The sequence below is a fragment of the Alosa pseudoharengus genome, unplaced genomic scaffold (assembly GCF_046254945.1).
Source record: "Alosa pseudoharengus isolate Yale_2024_CS ecotype anadromous, Long Island Sound unplaced genomic scaffold, YU_APseudo_1.1 YU_APseudo_1.1_scf_14, whole genome shotgun sequence".
Taxonomy (NCBI): Eukaryota; Metazoa; Chordata; class Actinopteri; order Clupeiformes; family Clupeidae; genus Alosa; species Alosa pseudoharengus.
In genome coordinates this window covers 337,572-359,437 of record NW_027468609.1, presented here as the reverse complement: position 1 = coordinate 359,437, position 21,866 = coordinate 337,572, and the positions used below count along the sequence as shown (strand labels likewise).

The 21,866-nt window shown below is 43.2% G+C and overlaps 1 protein-coding gene across 2 annotated transcripts in view; it reads right to left on the bottom strand.

Annotated features, from left to right (window-relative positions):
* Window positions 1-21,866, bottom strand: part of rgs3a (regulator of G protein signaling 3a) — a 310,654-nt gene that overhangs the window by 245,327 nt on the left and 43,461 nt on the right. For both annotated transcript variants that reach the window (XM_076283451.1, XM_076283450.1), the window contains exon 4: window positions 8,342-8,385. In XM_076283451.1, the coding sequence (XP_076139566.1) occupies window positions 8,342-8,385 (44 nt within the window). The remainder of the gene's footprint in view (window positions 1-8,341; window positions 8,386-21,866) is intronic.

The window sequence follows — 21,866 nt, the reverse complement described above, 5'->3', positions numbered from 1 at the left end:
AGGGTCTATGAATTGTTAATCCGGCCTTGCCCCCAATGAACAAACTATCCACCTCTGAGACAGCTTAAAAGAAGTCGAGAGGACTCCTAACTCACTAAGACCTACTTACTGTAGGCTGTGCAAACCACAGGCTTTTTTTTGGGCAAGCCTGCATTAGACGCAGGCCTTCTGTTGAAGAATTTTATATAAATCCTGCGCTAACCGTAATCCTCCTACCCCTGCTACCATAGCTGTGGATAGTGTGGCATGCTCACGCTTTATGTCTCCTTCTTGCAAACTAGGCCTATAGCCCAACCATTTACGTCTTCAAAAAATAACAATTTCCCAGATATGCCTTCATATCTTTGGGCTTCATTTAGCATTTTGTTCTTCCACTGGAAATTGCTCTTCTACATTTGCTGCCTGCTGCATCATTTCTGTTTGTATTGTTTAGAAAACCTTTGACGTCTTGAGTTAATGCATTAAACATTGTTTGCTGGTAACCAGCCACAAATAGCCTACAGATTCTTGCGTGCGTACATTCTCTATTCTCTCCAAAATGAGCCCGTTCTATAAGCTGGCCAAGTGCGTAATTATGCGGCATAAAGCAGATGTATTTGTTTATTGTACAGAAAAATTAAAATAACCTGTCAAGCAGTCAATTGACTACATTGCAGTCAATAAGTAGGGCAAATTAATATACGAAACCAAAACGTGGGTCATAGTTGTCTAAGCCTCTGCTGTGAGGCCAAACCCATGAATAAAGATGCATTGATATCTGCAATAACGTTTTTTTGGGCGAAACAAACCCACAGCCGAACGTTGCAATAAATACATAGACCATCTGGACAAAGTCATCAACAGAGTCATAGCACTGAAGGGAAAGGCAACTGGCATGTGATCTCCCCACGGGCCAATGGATGTACAAGTTTTCTCCTGTGCCTACGATATTTAATCCAGTGTTTTGTCAAGTTGCAAAATGCTATTCGTTTTAACGAATTGTTATGATAGTATGAAGTACTTTTTGTATAGGCTACTATCTTAATTGCTTTATACTCAATACTTGACCAAGGGCTATTGCATCTGTCTATTGAAAGTGAGAATGTGGCAAGTGATCTACTGTATAGGCTTCATAAAATAAAATAAACAGATTGCTAATGGCCTACAAGCTGATCTGGGGTGCGTTTCCCGTACAACTATGGAGGTTAGCTATTTACTAACAGGATTCAACGTTCAACTAACCAACATGTAAGTTACGACTGTTTCCCAAAACTGTCGTACTTACATAGTACTTTGTAAGTTTGGACCATGATAGTTTCCAAACTTCAGTAGTCTGGACTAAGGTGGTTAATGACGTTTAGTAGCACGTGAACAGGCACCTGCACATAATTCTGTGGCGCATTGCGTTAAGGCCGGCAGATGACAGCCGCCGTTGCGCAGCAGTTATCAGTCCCCTGTCCAAGAGTTCGAATCTGGGTTAAGATTTTGACAACAATATTCACATTGTTGTTTACCTAAGTTTATCTTTTGTGCAGATCATATTATCAAAATCAGAATCAGCCTTCTTGGCCTGGTTTGCGTAAACAAACAAGGAACCCCCCCCCCCCCCTCCATGAAAATCAAAGGCTACACATTCTCAACTGACTCGTCAAAAAGTGCACACCACCTTATTATTATCTGCAGGTGTGTGACTTTTACTCACGTGCACATGGCTGCAAATTGACTTTTAATTTATGTATTTTCTGCCTTGGGCATTTTAAAATATGGATGTATGGTGGTTAGAAGTGTAAATATCAATTAGAAACCTAAATATATTTATAATTATTAATTTGCAAACAAATAACTGGCGTCAGTGACGTCTTTGACATGAAGATCCCTATATATATAAGATATGCTTCTACTAGCATTCTACCACAGATCGAGAGGTGTAGTTGTAACTACACAACTTTACGATAGTGGTTGCGAACGTTCGTTACTACTATGGTTTTGGGAAACACTAACGTAGTGTAACAATGCATTGGACTATGTAAGTTCCAAATATGAATGTAATTCTGCGGCATAAAGCAGATGTATTTGTTTATTGTACAGAAAAATAAAAATGACATGTCAAGCAGTCAACTGACTACATTGCAGTCAAGAAGTAGGGCAAATTAATTTACAAAACCAAAACGTGGGTCATAGTTGTCTAAGCCTCTATTGCGTAGCCTGTTAAAAACGTCGCCAGATAGTATTAAATCGGCAACAACATTGTTTTTTGCAGAAGGCTACAGATTAATTCTGAACAGTTATTTCTCTACTGGCTCAATTATCACACCACTGTTTTGATTTGCATAGTTGCGTTACCCCCAACACTGACAATAATGTAGACCGCAAATTTCGATTTCGATTTTCGTTACCACCGTGTAGTCAAGCCTTAAGCCATACCCAAGTAGCCTAAATCGAGGTAATGTTTAATTATGCATGATTTATTTTGTTATTGAATTCGTAGGCTGGGATTACTCTCGGCAACAATTATGTTTAATGGCCTCCTGCTTTTTCAGAAGGGGCGGCAGGCAGAGCGATGTACAGTGGCAGAGCGACGCACAGTGGCTGAAAGTGGTACCAAATACTTCACGCAGCTTCACGCCTCGTAATGCGCGACTGAAGTGGCCATTTGAAAGCGATGCCCACTGTACTTAATACTATACACTCTTCCATCCATCCAGCATCCATCACTCATCCATCACTCCTCCATCAGCATCCATCACTCCTCCTCTATCCACCAGCTTCCATCACTCCTCCATCAGCATCCATCACTCCATCCATCACTCCTTCATCACTCCCTCATCACTCCTCCAGCATCCATCACTCCTCCATCAGCATCCATCACTCCTCCATCAGCATCCATCACTCCTCCATCATTCCTCAATCACTCCCCTATCACTCCTCCATCAGCATCCATCACTCCTCCACCAGCTTCCATCACTCCTCCATCAGCATCCATCACTCCTCCATCAGCATCCATCACTCCTCCATCAGCATCCATCACTCCTCCATCATTCCTCAATCACTCCCCTATCACTCCTCCATCAGCATCCATCACTCCCCCATCACTCCTCCACCAGCTTCCATCACTCCTCCATCAGCATCCATCACTCCTCCATCACTCCTTCATCACTCCCTCATCACTGCTCCAGCATCCATCACTCCTCCATCAGCATCCATCACTCCTCCATCACTCCCCCATCACTCCACCACCAGCTTCCATCACTCCTTCTCCACCCATCACTCCTCCACCAGCTTCTATCACTCCTTCTCCACCCATCACTCCTCCACCAGCAATGCATCCACCACTCTTCCACTGATCCACATCACACATGCAGACATGTAGAAGTACAGAGGGAGAGGTGGAGTAGTTCTAAAACTGTCTTCCAACACACATCAACTAATTCCCGCTAATTCTTCAACTTGCAGGACAAGCTGCCATTACTAGTTCTAAATGGACGGTGTGCAAATAACTTCTAAAGAACACTGAACGGTGAATTCAACCAAGCAGTGGAATAAAGGACTATAATTTAGACAAGAGGAAACAGAGGAAGACTGGAGGAGACAGACAAAGACATAGAGAAAGAGAAAGCATAGAACAAGAGAGAGAAAGCATAGAACAAGAGAGAGAAAGAGAAAGCATAGAATGAGAGAGAAAGAGAAAGCATAGAACAAGAGAGAGAAAGAGAAAGCATAGAACAAGAGAGAGAAAGACAGATAGAAAGAGAGAGAAAGACATTGAGCGAGAGGGAGAGTGTGTGTGTGAGAGAGAGAGAGTGTATGTCTGTTTGTGTGTGTGAGTGTATGTGTGTTTATTTGTGTGTATGTGTGTTTATGTGTATTTGTGTGTGTGTGTTGCTGCCAGGTCATGTCACATGGAGCCATGGATGAGAGTGGAGAGGGAGAAAATGACACATCCTACCCACTGGAAATACTCGTCACACAACCGTATTGCCACGCACACACACACACACACACACACACATCTACAGCCTTTGAAATGACTCATAATTACTGTCATTATATTCCATTCACCAAAGCATCATAACCAGCCCATACGTATTTGAGACAATTACACAAGCACACTACGGAGCCATACATACTCATTCAACATCATAACCAGCCCACACGGACACAAGGACACTACGGAGCCATACATACTCATTCAACATCATAACCAGCCGACACGGACACAAGGACACTACAGAGCCATACATACTCATTCAACATCATAACCAGCCCACACGGACACAAGCACACTACGGAGCCATACATACTCATTCAGCAGCCATTTTATAGTGCATGGGGACCCTGGCTGTAGTTTGGAAACATGTATGTGTGAGTGTGTGTGTGTGTGTGTGTTTGTGCATGCGCGTGTTTGTGTGCGTGTGTGTGCGCGTGTGCATGCATGTCTGTGTGTTTGTGTGTATGTAGTACAGGTCAGAATGTGTGTATGTGTGTGTGCGCGTGCGCATGCATGTTTGTGTGTATGTAGTACAGGTCAGAATGTGTGTGTGCGCGTGCGCATGCATGTCTGTGTGTTTGTGTGTATGTAGTACAGGTCAGAATGTGTTTGTGTGTATGTAGTACAGGTCAAAATGTGTTTGTGTGTGTGTGTGTGTAGTACAGGCCAGATTGTGTGTGTGTGTGTGTGTGTGTAGTACAGGTCAGGATGTGTGTGTGTGTGTGTGTGTGTGTGTGTGAAGTACAGGTCAGAATGTGTGTGTGTGTGTGTGTGTAGTACAGGTCAGAATGTGTGTGTGTGTGTGTGTAGTACAGGTCAGAATGTGTGTGTGTGTGTGTGTAGTACAGGTCAGAATGTGTGTACTGTCCACTGCAGAAGTGTGAGACTTTCGTCCTGAAGAGCCACATGTGTCTGTGTTATGCTGCTTCTGCATAACGCTCCTGTGTGTGTGTGTGTGTGTGTGTGTGTGTGCGTGTCCTGAAAAGTGTTACGACCCTGTGGGTCGTTTCTGTGTGTTCCCTGTGTCTGTTTTCTGGTTGTGTGTGCTGCTCCTGCATAACGCTCCTGGGTTTCCACTCTTCCTAATGGGGCAGATGGAGCTTTTTAGGGGGCATTTCTTTTCTCGACAGCCCCGTAGGGAGAAGGACTGAAGCTCCTCATCAGCTCCTCATCAGCTGTGTTTAAAAAACGTACGCAGCATTCTTAATTAGGTTATGCCGGCGAAGACGACTTCAAACAGGAGCGGAAGTGGGACGATGCTGTCAAACCCCGAATCAAGCGGCGGAGAACTCTACAGAGGATCAAAGCACGACTAGAGACCTCCGATACGTGTGTGTGTGTGTGTGTGGGGGGGAGTCCTGGAGTACTCCGATACATGTGAGAGAGAGAGAGGGGGAGGGAGGGAGAGAGTGATGGAAATAGAGGTTAGGAGGGGGAGAGAAAGACAGTGTTTGTGTGTGTGGGAGAGAGAGAGTGAGAGATTTGAGGAAAGAGAGAGAGAAAGAGAGGATGAGAGGGAGAAGTTATAGAAGGAGAGAACAAGAGGACACAGAGAACACAGATGTCAGAAGAGAAGAGAGGAAGAGAGATAGAGAGGGGGCATGAGAGAGAGAGAGATAGAGGTCAGAACAGAGAGAGAGAGAAAGAGAGTGTGAATGGGAGAGGGGTCAATCTCCGCTGATAGTCATAAGAAAAGAGAGAAAGAGAGGGTGAGTGGGGGAGAGAGAGAGGGTCACTGAGACCCTGAGGGTTAATCTCCACTGATAGTGAGAAGAGGGGGTCACTGAGAGAGGGGTTAATCTCCACTGGGCATTGGACTGTGAAATAGGTTGCCAGGGCGATGTGTTTGACGGCAGGGCCGGCATCATCTGGGAGAAAGGTCAGATGATGTAATGCTAAAGCGTGATTGGCCAGAGGTGATTTGGAGAGTGTTGGTCTGTATTAATGAGCCATGTTCCACACTATTCATTTCCCCAGACCAACTCCATTCTTCAAGCTTGGTATTTACTCAAACTAAGTGCCATGACCTAAATAGTCAGTATTTTTCTTTCAGCATCCCTGTTCTTACACAGAGACTTGTGGTTACGTTCTGGTTCTGAGTTCTAACCTCAAAATATAACATCATTATATAATATTATATCCTCAAAATATAAAATTATTATATAATATTATAACCTTAAAATATAATATCATTATATAATATTATAACCTCAAAACACCTGTAGAAGTGGATTATTCTCCTTTGGAAAAGTGGGTCCGACACCATAGTGGTTAGACAAAAGGAATTGCCACTCCAGAGAGATGATAGACTATAGGATTGGAGTGTGTGTGTGTGTGTGTGTGTGTGTTAGGGGTGGAACGGTACACAGAAGTCACGGTTCGGTTCATACCTCGGTTCAGACATCACGGTTCGGTACGAGTTTGGTACAATGGAGGGAAAAGCAAAATAAAAATGCAGGAGGCAATTTTTTATTGTGAATGTCTCAGGCTGTAGGGCCTACAACCTAGTGATACAATCTCTCCCCTGAGATACTGTAGCTGCAACAGCCTGCAGTGTGCAAAGTAAGATGTAAACAGTAAACAAGTACCCCACATCATCTACAGACTCTATCTGTAACACAATAAGACAATCAGCTATGAAACTGAAAATAGGCCTTTAGCATCTCTTCTTTATGAAAGTGCAAATTACATAGAATAATCAAATCCACTTAGGCGAGACCTTCAACGTCAATGTTTGGTTGTATATGGAAGGGTCTACAGTTTGCCTCAATATTTACAGTGTATATACAATAATAATCTACTAATTGTACTATTTTGCTGTATTTAAAAAAAAAAAAAAAAACGAAATTGCTCCTTTCGTTTCATAAACAGACTACAACTAGAAGTCCCGTGACTTTACCCTTCGACGTTACTCACCGTAGCATGGTTTGTTTATTAGCCTGGTTAGCGTTACTGCCAGCTCTTCATGTGAGAGCACAACACAAGTTACCCTAACATAAAGGTGATCACCACACGGTTTACACCGCTTTCCATCATTACGGAATCATTTTAAGCATTAGGTTTTGGCCCTATGTGTATCTAAAGGCTGGTAAAGCACTGCAGGGAGATGTTTTTTGTCTCGTTCCAGTGATTGGTAGACCTACATCTGGGTGATGGCGTTGTATATGCGTTAGCATGTTCAATGGATTTCCACTGACATACCCAACAACTGATGGAAAAATGCCGACACACAGTTTTATCCAGCACTCCCTCGCCTGTACTACTGTAACTGACCGGCGGGAAACTTGCGATATTAAAGAGACCTCTCTTGTTGGTCACCATCACTCGCCATCCTTAGTGCTGCTGTCTGTTTCAGTCCTTCCGGACCGCCAGAGGCAGTCAATAGACTAGTGGAATTCCTCATGCGCTCGCGCATTGGTTGAGAAACATGTATAAAACTTCTGTCATCACGTGACCATGAGATCGCGAGGTACAATATAAATACCGATGCACGTGACCATGAGACCGCGAGGTACAATATAAATACCGATGCACGTGACCATGAGACCGCGAGGTACAATATAAATACCGATGCACGTGACCATGAGACCGCGAGGTACAATATAAATACCGATGCACGTGACCATGAGACCGCGAGGTACAATATAAATACCGATGCACGTGACCATGAGACCGCGAGGTACAATATAAATACCGATGCACGTGACCATGAGACCGCGAGGTACAATATAAATACCGATGCACGGCGCATGACGCTCTCTTTCTCATTCTCACCTCGGTCTTGAGAACTTGATAACCTTGGACTGTATTGGATTGTCATTCTGAGACGTCTGCAGCTTCATCAAGAGTAGCAGATTGCCCTCACAACAAGCTGTGTCTCAGATCAAGGGAGTTATGTGAGTAGGCTTTTAGTTGAGTGTCCGTGTGTTCATCGGCCCCACTCACTAATTAATTTAGTATTACAGCATCGTGAGTTAGTCTGTATGCTCGACACCTCTCACGGCTAATTTTATTACCGTTATTACACCTTATTAACGTTACGTGCAAATTCAGTTGAGTGTCCGGGTGTTAGCGGCTCCACTAACTTATCACTAGCCAGTTAACCTACACAGCCTAGCCTAGCGACACTAGCCTGGTGTCTGTATGCTCGGCTCCACTCATTGATATTGTTATATTTTATATTTTACAAGTAACGTCGAGCGTCCGTCTGTTGATCGACTCTTACCTGACCCGCCACTGAAACCCTGTCAACAGTTCGCTCACAACTGGCATTGCATCCGGACACCTAACTTTCGTAGTGTGTGTGTGTACATGTGTGTGGGTGTGTGTGTGTACATGTGTGTGGGTGTGTGTAACAAGAGAGAGAGAACTTACCTCCGTCATGTGAATGAGATAGAACTTCAGCTCCTCACTGTGATCTGAAGGAGAACAAGGAAAAAAAGATTACAGAAAAACTCTTCTCTTCTTGTGTGTGTGTGTGGGTGTGTGTCTATGAAAACAAGCTGAAGTTGGTGCAACTTCTGTCCACTAGATGGGGCTACACACATGTTCTCATCAGCTTTTGGAGTGGGTTAAAGGCAAGAGTATGTTTAGTGAGAGAGGATGGGAATGATGTGTTATATGAAGACTAGAGGGCCAGAGTTCACACTCGTGGTGCGGGAGGGTGGGGGGTGCAATCCCAGGGTGCACTACACTGTGCCTGTCCGCCCCTGCACCGTCACCGATCAGCTCGAGGGCTCACACACACACACACACACACACACACACACACACACAAACACACATAGACACAAATGTAAGCAGGCATACACACACACACACACACACACACACACACGTAGGTACATAAACACACACACACACACACAAACACACATAGACACAAATGTAAGCAGGCATACACACACACACACACACACACACACACGTAGGTACATAAACACACACACACACACACAAACACACATAGACACAAATGTAAGCAGGCATACACACACACACACATGTAGGTATATACACACACACACACACACACACAGACACACACACACATAGACACAAATGTAAGCAGGCATACACACACACACATACACATACACATGTAGGTACAGTACACATATACACACACACACACACACAAACACACATGTAGGTACAGTGCAATACACACACACACACACACACACACACACACACACACATGTAGGTACAGTACAATACACACACACACACACAGACACACACACACATAGACACAAATGTAAGCAGGCATACACACACACATACACATACACATGTAGGTACAGTACACATATACACACACACACACACACAAACACATATGTAGGTACAGTGCAATACACACACACACACATGAGAGAAATATGAGAGACTAGAATTACTGCATATACGGGACAACGTGCAGCAGTCTCCACCAAGACTGTTGTTCTCATCAAACGACTTTATGGTCATATCGATACCACCGTCCAAGAATGCCTCGGCCTCGTGACGCAACCAACCACCCGGAGGTGCAAACACCGCTGCCCACTGCCCAGCATAATCCTGTCTAACGTCCGATCGCTAGCCGACAAGACAGACGTCCGATCGCTAGCCAACAATACATCCCCCCGCAGGCTGGAGCAGCATCTGCTATTCAGCAACTGGCAGCCCAAGTCACCGAGATTGAGAGAGCGCACCCAGACTCGGCCCTTCTGTTAATGGGGGACTTCAATCATGTCAACCTGAACAAATCACTCCCCAGGTACAAACCACAGATTCACCACCACGAGAAGTGAGAAACCACCGGACCAATGTTATTATAGTACTGACCCCTTAATGCTCAATGTTATTATAGTACTGACCCCTTAATGCTCAATGTTATTATAGTACTGACCCCGCCACTCCTTAATGCTCAATGTTATTATAGTACTGAACCCGCCACTCCTTAATGCTCAATGTTATTAAAGTACTGACCCCTTAATGCTCAATGTTATTATAGTACTGACCCTGCCACTCCTTAATGCTCAATGTTATTATAGTACTGACCCTGCCACTCCTTAATGCTCAATGTTATTATAGTACTGACCCCACCACTCCTTAATGCTCAATGTTATTATAGTACTGACCCCTTAATGCTCAATGTTATTATAGTACTGACCCTGCCACTCCTTAATGCTCAATGTTATTATAGTACTGACCCCTTAATGCTCAATGTTATTATAGTACTGACCCACCCCGCCACTCCTTAATGCTCAATGTTATTATAGTACTGACCCCTTAATGCTCAATGTTATTATAGTACTGACCCTGCCACTCCTTAATGCTCAATGTTATTATAGTACTGACCCACCCCGCCACTCCTTAATGCTCAATGTTATTATAGTACTGACTCCTTAATGCTCAATGTTATTATAGTACTGACCCCTTAAGGCGAGACACGGCAGGTGAAAACATCGTTTTTTCATGCACTGGTCAATTTCGAGATTTTGGGCTAATTTGCTACCTTAGCATGTATTCTTTCACACTACTACAACAACAAAGCCCGATTTACACATTTAGGTGTTTATTTCATTACATTTTGTCTACTCGCGCCTGTATATTTCTCCTAAATTCACCAAAAGTTAGTCTTCTAACGTTTCATGCTCTACCGCGACCGTGATACAAAACATAACATGTGTAGTACCGTTGGAAAGCTCTGTTTTTCCTGCATGACGTTGTGCTATCCAAATATGGACACTTCCTTTGTAACCGCAACCAATCGCGAAAGTTCAAAGGCGAGTCTAGGCTGAGAACGGAATCTCTTGGCTGTGTTCCGAGGCGGTTTTCTCAAATTGAGTTTTTATCATTTTCCAGTAGAAACATCTCAGCCTATGTAGCACCTATGTACACCAAACTTTCCAGTTATACACTTAGCAGTATTCTGAAGATATTTACAGAGGGATTTGTTAATAAATCATTCCTGGCCTGATTTATGTGACATTTTAATCAAAAATATAAGGTAAAAATCGATTGACCCCGCCACTCCTTAATGCTCAATGTTATTATAGTACTGACCCCTTAATGCTCAATGTTATTATAGTACTGACCCCTTAATGCTCAATGTTATTATAGTACTGACCCCGCCACTCCTTAATGCTCAATGTTATTATAGTACTGACCCCTTAATGCTCAATGTTATTATAGTACTGACCCCTTAATGCTCAATGTTATTATAGTACTGACCCCGCCACTCCTTAATGCTCAATGTTATTATAGTACTGACCCCACCACTCCTTAATGCTCAGACACCTTGCAGAGCAAACCTGTACTAAATGACCTCTTTCATATGCACTTTATAGACTGCACAAGACACTTTATGGGAAGATTTTTACAGATTTTTACTGGTTTGAATGCTTGTCTATGTGATTGTCTTTCATGTTCTGTATGTTCCTGTGTATGTATGTATTGTCTTGTATTTTTAACTGGAATGGCACCAAGGTGAGAACTAAGTGCATTTTTGGTGGTTACAGTGTGTGCGTGTGATTGGGCAGTGTGAGCGTGTGTGTATGTGGGTGGGGTATGTGTATGTGTGTGTGTGTGTGTGTATGTGGGGGGGGGTATGTGTATGTGTGTGTGTGTGTGTGTGTTTGACTGACAGCATGAGTGCGTGTGGGTATGTGTGTGTGTGTATGAGTGTGTGTGGGGGTGTGTATGTGTGTGTGTGTGTGTGTTTGACTGACAGCATGAGTGCGTGTTTGCATTGCATGTGTGTGTGTCTGTGTGTGTGTGTGCATGTATGACTGGCAGCATGAGTGTGTGTGTGTGTGTGTGTGTGTGACTGGCAGCATGTGTGTGTGTGTGTGTGTGTGTGACTGGCAGCATGAGTGTGTGTGTGTGTGACTGGCAGCATGTGTATGCGTGTGTGTGTGTCTGTGTGTGTGTGTGTGTGTGTGCATGTGTGACTGGCAGCATGAGTGTGTGTGTGTGTGTGTGTGTGTGACTGGCAGCATGAGTGTGTGTGTGTGTGACTGGCAGCATGAGTGTGTGTGTGTGTGTGTGACTGGCTTGCAGCCTCATGTCACCAGCCCAACTCCTGTCCGTCTCTGCTTAAAGCCTGTCCTTGTCCCACACACACACACACACACACGTCTCCCCATTAACGCTCTCCTTCTGCACCAAACGTCTCCACAGAGCCGGTGTGCCTGTCTACTCACATGAGAGAGAGGTGAAGACCTGCCCGTCAGTTACAGCTTCCATTTCAACTTTTTGCCAAAGCTGAACGAGTCCAGCGACTTAACAGTGTGTGTGTGTGTGTAAGTGTGTTGAGATCACCATGAGATTGTGTGTCTATGACTTTGTGTGAGTTTTAGTAATGTGTGTATTAGTTTTCACATGTGTGTGCATGTGTGTGTATATGGCCACTTTAACTTTTGTATCAAGTTATGGTAGCGCAGTAATATAGAACAAAATGCGGTCTAGGTGTATGTTTATGCTAGCGCCAACCTGTTTTAATATACTACTTTATATAGCGCCAACCTGTATTAATATACTACTTTATATAGCGCCAACCTGTATTAATATGTAACCTGTATTAGGGCAGCCGTGGCCTATTGGTTAGCACTTCGGACCTGTAAGACGTTCTACATACTCGACGCACCGGACCAGTAGCGCGACAATGTGACGCCAAAATGATGTAGATCTTGCTGGCGCGCCAGGATTTTAGCCAGGTAGCAGAGCCCGTCTTATTAGACATTCTCTGCAGGTAGCGCGAGGTAGCGCACCACTCTTTTTTTTTCAGACGAGCGCGACAAAGCGGAAACAGGAAGATGGACTAGTTCGAGGGCAAGCGAGAGTTGCAGTGTTTTGTTACAGTCGTGAATTTTTAATAGTTTGCTGGATAAGTTAACAAAGTTACCAGCGAGAGTTGCAACACATGGAATTAAGAGGAAAGAATAGAAACGATTTATTTTCAAACAAAGGATATCTATTAAGGCCTGAACAAAATCTCTTTCCACTTCAGGAAATTACAAACTCAGCCAGCTGCTAGCTAGCTAGCCAGCTAACTAAAATTTCCCTCGGGATGACTAAAGTATCTATCTATATATCCATATATCTATCTATCTATCTATCTATCTACCTGTGCGCACATCTTGGAAACTAAATGATAATGATGGTGGTAGTTGTGAATAGTAGCAACCAAAGTCTGAAGCACCATCATCACAGAAGCTAGCTACTAGTGTTCCTTACTGCAGCTTGTTCTGCTGAGGAACGTAGTTAGCGTTAATCTTTTCACAACAGCGACACCTCTGTTCAGGAGAATATTGCAACTAGTGTCGCGACCACCACGCGCGAGTATAAATGGTTACGGCGCTTCTGTGACGTCACATTGTCGCGCTACAGGTCGGGTGCGTCGAGTATGTGGCGCACTTAACCGGAGGGTTGCCGGTTCGAACCCCGACCAGTAGGCACGGCTGAAGTGCCCTTAAGCAAGGCACCTAACCCCTCACTGCTCCCCGAGCGCCGCTGTTGATGCAGGCAGCTCACTGAGCCGGAATTAGTGTGTGCTTCACCTCACTGTGTGTACACTGTGTGCTGTGTGTGTTTCACTAATTCACGGATTGGGATAAATGCAGAGACCAAATTTTCCTCACGGGATCAAAAGAGTATATATACTTATACTTATACTTAAAAACTAAACAGAGCTAATCTGTTTGTCAAAGCAGAGTTCGGAGTCGAGGTTGACGCCCAGGTTGCTGGCCTAGTGTTTGATAAATGGGTTTAGGGGACTTACATTTTGCACTACAGTGCATCTTGCCTTGGGAGGACCAAACATGATGACTTCTGTCTTGTCGCTACTTAGCTGGAGGAATTTTGAATTTGCTACCAGTAACATATTTCAAAAAAAGTTGGGACGGCGGTAACAAATTGCTGGAAAAGATGTATAATGATAAAGAAAACCAAAGGAGGAATGTTTCACAACTAATTAGGGCAACTGGCAACACAATTGGGTATGAAAAAGAGCCCCCTAGAGAGACAGGGTCTCTTAGAAGTAAAGATGTAGGGGTATTCATCGCTCTGCGTAAACCTGTGTGGACAAATGGTGAAACAATCTAATTGTAATCCTTCTTAACATGAAATTGTGAAGTATTTGAGGAGTTCATCATCTACAGAACATAATATAATCAAAATATTCAGAGAATCCAGAGAAATCTTTTTAAACAAGGGATAGAGCTGAAAAACAATATTGGATGGTCGTGGTCTTTTGGACCTCAGATGGCACTGCATCAAAACCAGACGTGTTTCGGTTACACTTTACTTGACAGTGTCGACATAAGAGTTACATGACACTGTCATGAATGTGTCATAGACATGTCATAAACATTTATGACATAACGCTTCTGTTATTAAGTGACATTCGGTTTTTGTCATAACAAGTTAGGGTTAGGATTAGGGTTAGGGTTAGGCTAGGGTTTAGAATTATGGTTAGGGTTGGGGTTAGAGGTTAGGATTAGGGTTAGGTTTCATGTGTCATGACAGTGTCATGTGTTCATGACAATGTCATGTCACTCTTATGTCGATACGTAAGGGATAATGTATAGAACGCCGGTCATTACTGGGAAAATAAGTCCCGACAGGGCGAACCGGCTCTGTTCCGCCCTGAAGCGACTTATTTTCACAGTAATGACCGGCGTTCTATACATTATCCCGCTTATTATACGGCTACTTGCCAAAACAAAATAATAAACTCCCCACAATATGACTTTAGCCTACATAACCTAGCCTATTTGTTACTGTTCATCGTGGCATTTGCTGAGAAACAAATAGTTCGCAACAACACACACTGCTGAACTTGAATCAAACATTCTTTAGAACACAGCTGATCAACCGTCTGCTTTCACGTTTGAATGAAGTTCCAGTCCTTGCGTAGTGATATGAAAGACGTATCAGAAGCACAAAACCCGTTGCCATTGACAGCGGTAATTATATGTTTGCAGCGGTAATTACATGAATTTATTTACCGCTAGAACTTTGGGAAATCCCATTCAAGTCAATGGAAATAGAAAAAGGTCCTGTGGTTAGACCAATCAAAATGTGCAATTCTTTTTGGAAATCAATGTGTGTATTGAGCAACATATACTGCCATCCAGGCAATGTCTTTTCCAAGGAGGACCTTGAATATTTCAGGAAAACAATGCCAAAATGAATTCTGCACATATTTAAACAGTATTTCTCCATAGAGTAAATACTCTATTCATAGATAATCCAGGTGCTAAAATGGCCTGTCTGCAGTCCAGACCTGTCAAATTAGGTGCATCATGGAATGAAAACCATGATTAAGAATACCCCATACTGTTGAGCAACTGCAGTCCTATATCGGGGAGTAATGGGACAACATTTCATTCTCAAGCAAATGGTCTCCTCAGTTCCTAAACATTTACAGAATGTTGTTAAATGAAGAGGTGAAGCAGCACAGTGGTAAACATGCCCTGTCCCAACATTTTTGGAACATGTTGCTGGCATCAAATTCAAAATGAATATATTTTCCATGAAATAGGGAAGATTTTAATTTTCAACATTTTTATTCAAAGTTGTAATATCCCCCTTCCCCACTAGAGGGCGGTATTGCATCTCAGCTAAAGTTCAGAATGGTGTCACATGAATGGATAGGGAGACTTCCTGGCATGCACCACCTGTGAATGAGCGATCTCAAATCTAATGTTATTTATCAAAAAGGTTGTCGGAATGACAGACATCTGCTCACTTCATGAACACTCACTTCATGATTATCTTTGCCGTCATCAAACTTGCATGCAAAATTAAACAGTTACTTAGTAAATAGTTACTTTTCAAAGAGATTATGGGCTATATTTTGGGGCACCAGCGCATGGCGTACAGTTCGTTTTTCAGTCGCGCGAAGTTGAATTCGGTATTTTGCACCTTTATTTTTTAAGCATTGCGCCCAGGGGTGTGGCAATTAACAACCTAGGCCGGGCCCTGGCGCGTTGTCTAAAAATTGCTATCATACACCACCTAAACCTGGTCAGAAGTCAATGGCGAGTTGTTCATATGCTATTTTAAGAGCGCATGTCAACAGTCATATTGGCAGGTGCACGCACCATCCTTCTATCATTCATGAACGCACACCAGCGCACGTCCATGCAAAGCATTACAAATTGCACGATTACAATGGTAAACATAATTAGAATAAAGATATTACGAAATACTATACATCTCATGATGAGTAGTTATTCACCATCATTTGCAAATTGGTAATGATATATACCAATAATACCGATGCATTGCGCCGTTAAAGGGAATGACAGATGTCATTTTCATTGGTTTAAAATGATGTTACGCCCCAAACACACCCATATGACTGATTAAAAGACCTAGGAACACCTTGTTACGCCATGCGCTCCACTTTTGAGGACGAAAACCCTTCCAATGTGAACTGGACATCCTACTAAATTTGAATAGACTTTTGACGAGTGACGATGCACTTTAGAATGTCATGATAGGGCCCTATGAGTTTGATATTCTCCACAATGTGAGCGGACCTTTATTCTTTCATAACAGACACACTGACATGCAGCGAGTCTTTCTTGATATTCCTTTTACAAAGTGTGAGAAGATGGTACTCTTATACTCCACCAGAAGAAAGCAACATCTATTCCAGAAAAGACTAACCCAGTCCTTCTATGAGAGAAGAATCGACTCTTCCAGAGAGTCATCAGTGAATCATATATCATGCATCTTCCTATTGAAGGTATTTGCTCAAAGCTCTTTACAGAACAAACATGAGTGACAACGCGCACACACACACACACACACACACACACAGATGCACATGCCATTAATCAAGGCATTTGCTCAAAGCTCTTTACAAAACAAACATGAGCGACTAATCAACTTACTCACATGTTGTGTGTGTGTTGTGTGTCTGTGTTATCCATGTGATGTGTGTGTGTGTGAGTATGTGTGTGCTATGTCTGTTATGAGTGTGCGTGTATGTGTATGTGTGTGCTATGTCTGTTATAAGTGTGTATTTGTGTATGTGTGTGTGTGTATGTGTGTGCTATGTCTGTTATGAGTGTGTGTGTGTGTGTATGTGTGTATGTGTATGTATGTGCTATGTCTGTTATGAGTCTGTGTGTATGTGTATGTATGTGCTATGTCTGTTATGAGTGTGTGTGTGTGTGTGTGTGTGTATGCTATGTCTGTTATGAGGGTGTGTGTGTGCTATGTCTGTTATGAGTGTGTGTGTGTGTGTATGCTATGTCTGTTATGAGTGTGTGTGTGTGTGTGTGTGTGTGTATGCTATGTCTGTTATGAGGGTGTGTGTGTGTGTGTGTGCTATTTCTGTTATGAGAGTGTGTGTGTGTGTGTGTGTTTGTGCTATGTCTGTTATGAGTGTTTGTGTGTGTGTGTGTGTGTATGCTATGTCTGTTATGAGTGTGTGTGTGTGTGTGTATGCTATGTCTGTTATGAGGGTGTGTGTATGCTATGTCTGTTATGAGTGTGTGTGTGTGTGTGTGTGCTATGTCTGTTATGAGTGTGTGTGTGTGTGTGTATGCTATGTCTGTTATGAGTGTGTGTGTGTGTGTGTGTGCTATGTCTGTTATGAGTGTGTGTGTGTGTGTGTGTGCTATGTCTGTTATGAGTGTGTGTGTGCTATGTCTGTTATGAGTGTGTGAGTGTGTGTGTGTGTGTGTGTGCTATGTCTGTTATGAGTGTGTGAATGTGTGTGTGTGTGTGTGCTATGTCTGTTATGAGTGTGTGTGTGTGTGTGTGTGTGTGCTATGTCTGTTATGAGTGTGTGTGTGTGTGCTATGTCTGTTATGAGTGTGTGTGTGTGTGTGTGTGTGTGCTATGTCTGTTATGAGTGTGTGTGTGTGTGCTATGTCTGTTATGAGTGTGTGTGTGTGTGTTATCTGTGTATAGCGTGCAGTGGCGGCTACTCCCTGGTGGCTTCTCCACTCCTCTCACAGGTTCCCACGCCGGCTTCACCAGGGTCAGAGGTCACAGGAAGCGCCGGTTCCTACAGCGACAACCAAATTGACCGCCTGACCGACCGGCAGCAGTCATCACACCCATACCTGGACCAAACATTTCAAATACACACATGCAAGGGCACACACACACACACACACACACACAGAGTGCTCTTTCCTGTGAGCAGACACACAACAATGACAAGCGTCAGCTCTGATGCTCCTCCCCTCAATAGCTTCCTGTTACTCTTCCCCCACACTTAATACGTCACACACACACAGACAGAGACGCACACACACACACACACACATAGACAGAGACAGAGACACACACACACACACACACAGAGACAGAGACGCGCACACACACACACACACACACACACACACACAGACAGAGACAGTGATAGATACACAGTGTCAGCCAAAAAAAAGTAAACAAAACAAATACACAGCGCACACACAGACACACACACACACCATACACACTGAAGACCCACACACACACACTGAAGACCCCCCCCCACACACACACACACCAAACACACTGAAGACACACGCACACACACTGAAGACACACACACACACACACACACACTCATAACATACATAGAAAGGGTAAACGGAGCTGTTTAGCCCCATAGCACACACGCACACACACCCTTTCTAATCATGTGTGTGCTATGTCTGTTATGAGTGTGTGTGTGTGTGTGCGTGCTATGTCTGTTATGAGTGTGTGTGTATGTGTGTGTGTGTGCTATGTCTGTTATGAGTGTGTGTGTATGTGTGTGTGTGTGCTATGTCTGTTATGTGTGTGTGTGTGTGTGTGTGCTATGTCTGTTATGTGTGTGTGTGTGTGTGTATGTGTGTGTGTGTGTGTGCTATGGGGCTAAACAGCTCCGTTACCCTTTCTAATCATGGGGTGCTGGAGCTCCACTACTGGGGGGGCAGCATGTGAGCTCAACCCACAGACAGCCACTCGCCACTGGGGGGAAACTCAACCCACACACACACCATACACACTCGCCACTGGGGTGAAACTCGTTAGAAATCCCCCTCATCTGGGCATAAGCCCATGCACACACACATACACACACGCAGCTAACACAAAAATATACATACATACATAAATTACCACACAGACACACACACACACAAATGTACACACACACAGATGCACAAGTGAGAAAATTTATGATATATTTTGACATCGTGTCTAATCTGGTCAAACTATCTCAAATCGAGATTTGCAAATACTGAAACAGCTCAAGGAGAAGATGGCTGTCCCTGATCCAGCCAAGTCTGACTACTGCTGAAATAGTGAGCTCACGAAAGAGTAGACAGTCTGATAGTACAAACCTTTAAATGATACATGATAGACTCCCTGTGCCATGGCAAGATGAAAGACTGCAAAGCCACTGATGCAACTTCCTTTTCTGGAAATCAGTCTTTTTAAAAAAAATCTTTTTTAAACATTTCTTATACACAATAACTCAAGAGACTTCACCACATGAAGACAAGGCTCTTAATAATACACATATCAAGATGCAAAAAGGCATCAAAGCTATGACTTGCATTCTCTCTGCATCTGTGGTCTTGTTGATCTTGACATTGTCAGATCCTGCTGCCATAGATTAAGAGCAGTGGGGAGCACAGCAACAAAAACTAATAAGATCTGCTATCTACCACGACAACAACAACAAATAAGATCTGCTATCTACCACGACAACAACAACAAATAAGATCTGCTATCTACCACGACAACAACAACAAAGGGGGTATTCCAGAAAGGAGGTTTAACAAACACTGAGATAAAACTTAACCTCTGGGTTGTCTGAACCTGTGGCGACTAAACCCGAGCTGTCGGTTCCAAAACACCGGTTACCAGTTCGAACAACCCTGTGTTAGATAACCTAGAGTTGTGCGCGTTCACAGCGAACTTATAAAGGCATCATCTATTGAGAGTCGAAACCATGAGTGAACGAAAACGAAACGAAACGAAAAGCACCGTATTTTTCAGAGGCGGAGTAGTCGAGGCTTACGAGGAGGAGAGAACTGTACTAACAAAAAAAGAGCAATACTTAAGCATCTGCGTCCGAGACCTTGCTTGGCAGAGAATAGCCTAACTGACCATGTAAATGCGTACGTTATGATGGCCTAATGCCAAAAGCAAAATTAAATAATTCAGTGGACATCACGTATTGTATTGACTGCTTTGAATGATGCTTTCTTAAACTAGCCTACCTCATCACAGATTGAGTGGGCCATAGAATTCTTTGAGAATCCCAAATGTAATTTTCTATTTTAACGCAGGTTCTGCAGCTGTGGGCCAAGTTAGACTTTTGCGCCTCCATCATCGGAAGGGTGAAGAATGTCGGAAGGCATGGGTAGCCTATTTCGGTACACATTTCGGTGCACATTTGGGAAATTTAATAAGTGATGCTGACCTGCCAGTTGGTGAAACTACACTTTAATGATCCTCGTGGGTTTGTGTCCAGGAAAACGAATGAAGTTGCGAAGGAACTGCTTTAGCCCAAGGCAAACTTTACGCACCGACCGACAGCTTGCTCTGCGTCTCCAACACTAACGTTACAAAAACTCCCAGTCGGAGAGCGATCATCGATGCACATAATTTGGAGAGAGGCAAAAAGTGTAGCCTATTGAAAAACTATTTTATCCCAAATGCCATCGGCATTCTTAACCAGAGTGATAACACGCATACCTGGCTGAGCTGTTATGTAGGCCTAGTCTATATTTAAACTTATTTATTCATTTTCTATATGTTTTCCCTTTTTTGTAGCCTAATGCACTGTAATTATATCTTCAGTGTGTCTGAAATGTTTTTTGTCCATCCGATGTCTGGTGAGCCAAAGGTAAATGTCCACTATAGGCCTATGGTGTTGGCTATGGTGTTGGCTAAGAGATTTATTTTATTCTATTCTAATCCATGCGTAGCCTAATGTAGGGATGGAGTCGAGAATGCTTTTCAAGTAGCCAAATTTAGGATTCAGCGGAACAACTCTAGCGCTCTTGAAAACTCGTTTGGAAAAGAAAGGATGGGCTATCATGGGATGTCGTGGTCTTATCGCCCTCTCACGGCTAATTCCACAGATAAATATTACATGATTTTGTGCTTCTTTGTCAATCGGACCTTCTTCAGAATGAAACGGCATTGTGTGACAAGTGTAAAAATAGCGGCCTGGTTGAACATGCACTGAAATAACCGAACATAATTGAACATAACTTGAACAAAACCTACCCCCTACCAGGTTAAGTTCAGAGCCTATGTTACCATAGTTACTTACATAGCCTGATCATTTTTGAGCTTTCTGGAACTGAATTCCCAAGTTTACCGTTTACTCTGGGTTTACATACCCAGTTAACTTCAGAGCCTATGTTACCATAGTTACTTACATAGCCTGATCATATTTTAGTGTTCTGGAACTGAAATCCCAGGTTTACTGCTAACTTTGGGTTAACATACCCAGTTAAGCCAGTAAACCTGCTTTCTGGAATACCCCACTGCTATCTACCACGACAGCAGCAATAAATAAGATCTGCTATCTCCCACAAAAACATAAACAAATAAGATCTGCTATTGCTGGCAACAACAATAAGATCTGCTCTCTACCACGACAACACTAACAAATAAGATCTGCTATCTACCATGACAACAACAACAAATAAAATCTGCTATCTACCACGACAACAACAACAAATAAGATCTGCTATCTATCACGACAACAACAACAAATAAGATCTGCTATCTATCACGACAACAACAACAAATAAGATCTGCTATCTACCACTTCCATATGAGATTAAAAGCAGCATGTAGCACGACAATAACAACAAACAGGATCTGCTATCTATCACTTCCATCTGACAGAGAATCAGATCTACACATTTCATAGTCATACCAGTCACCA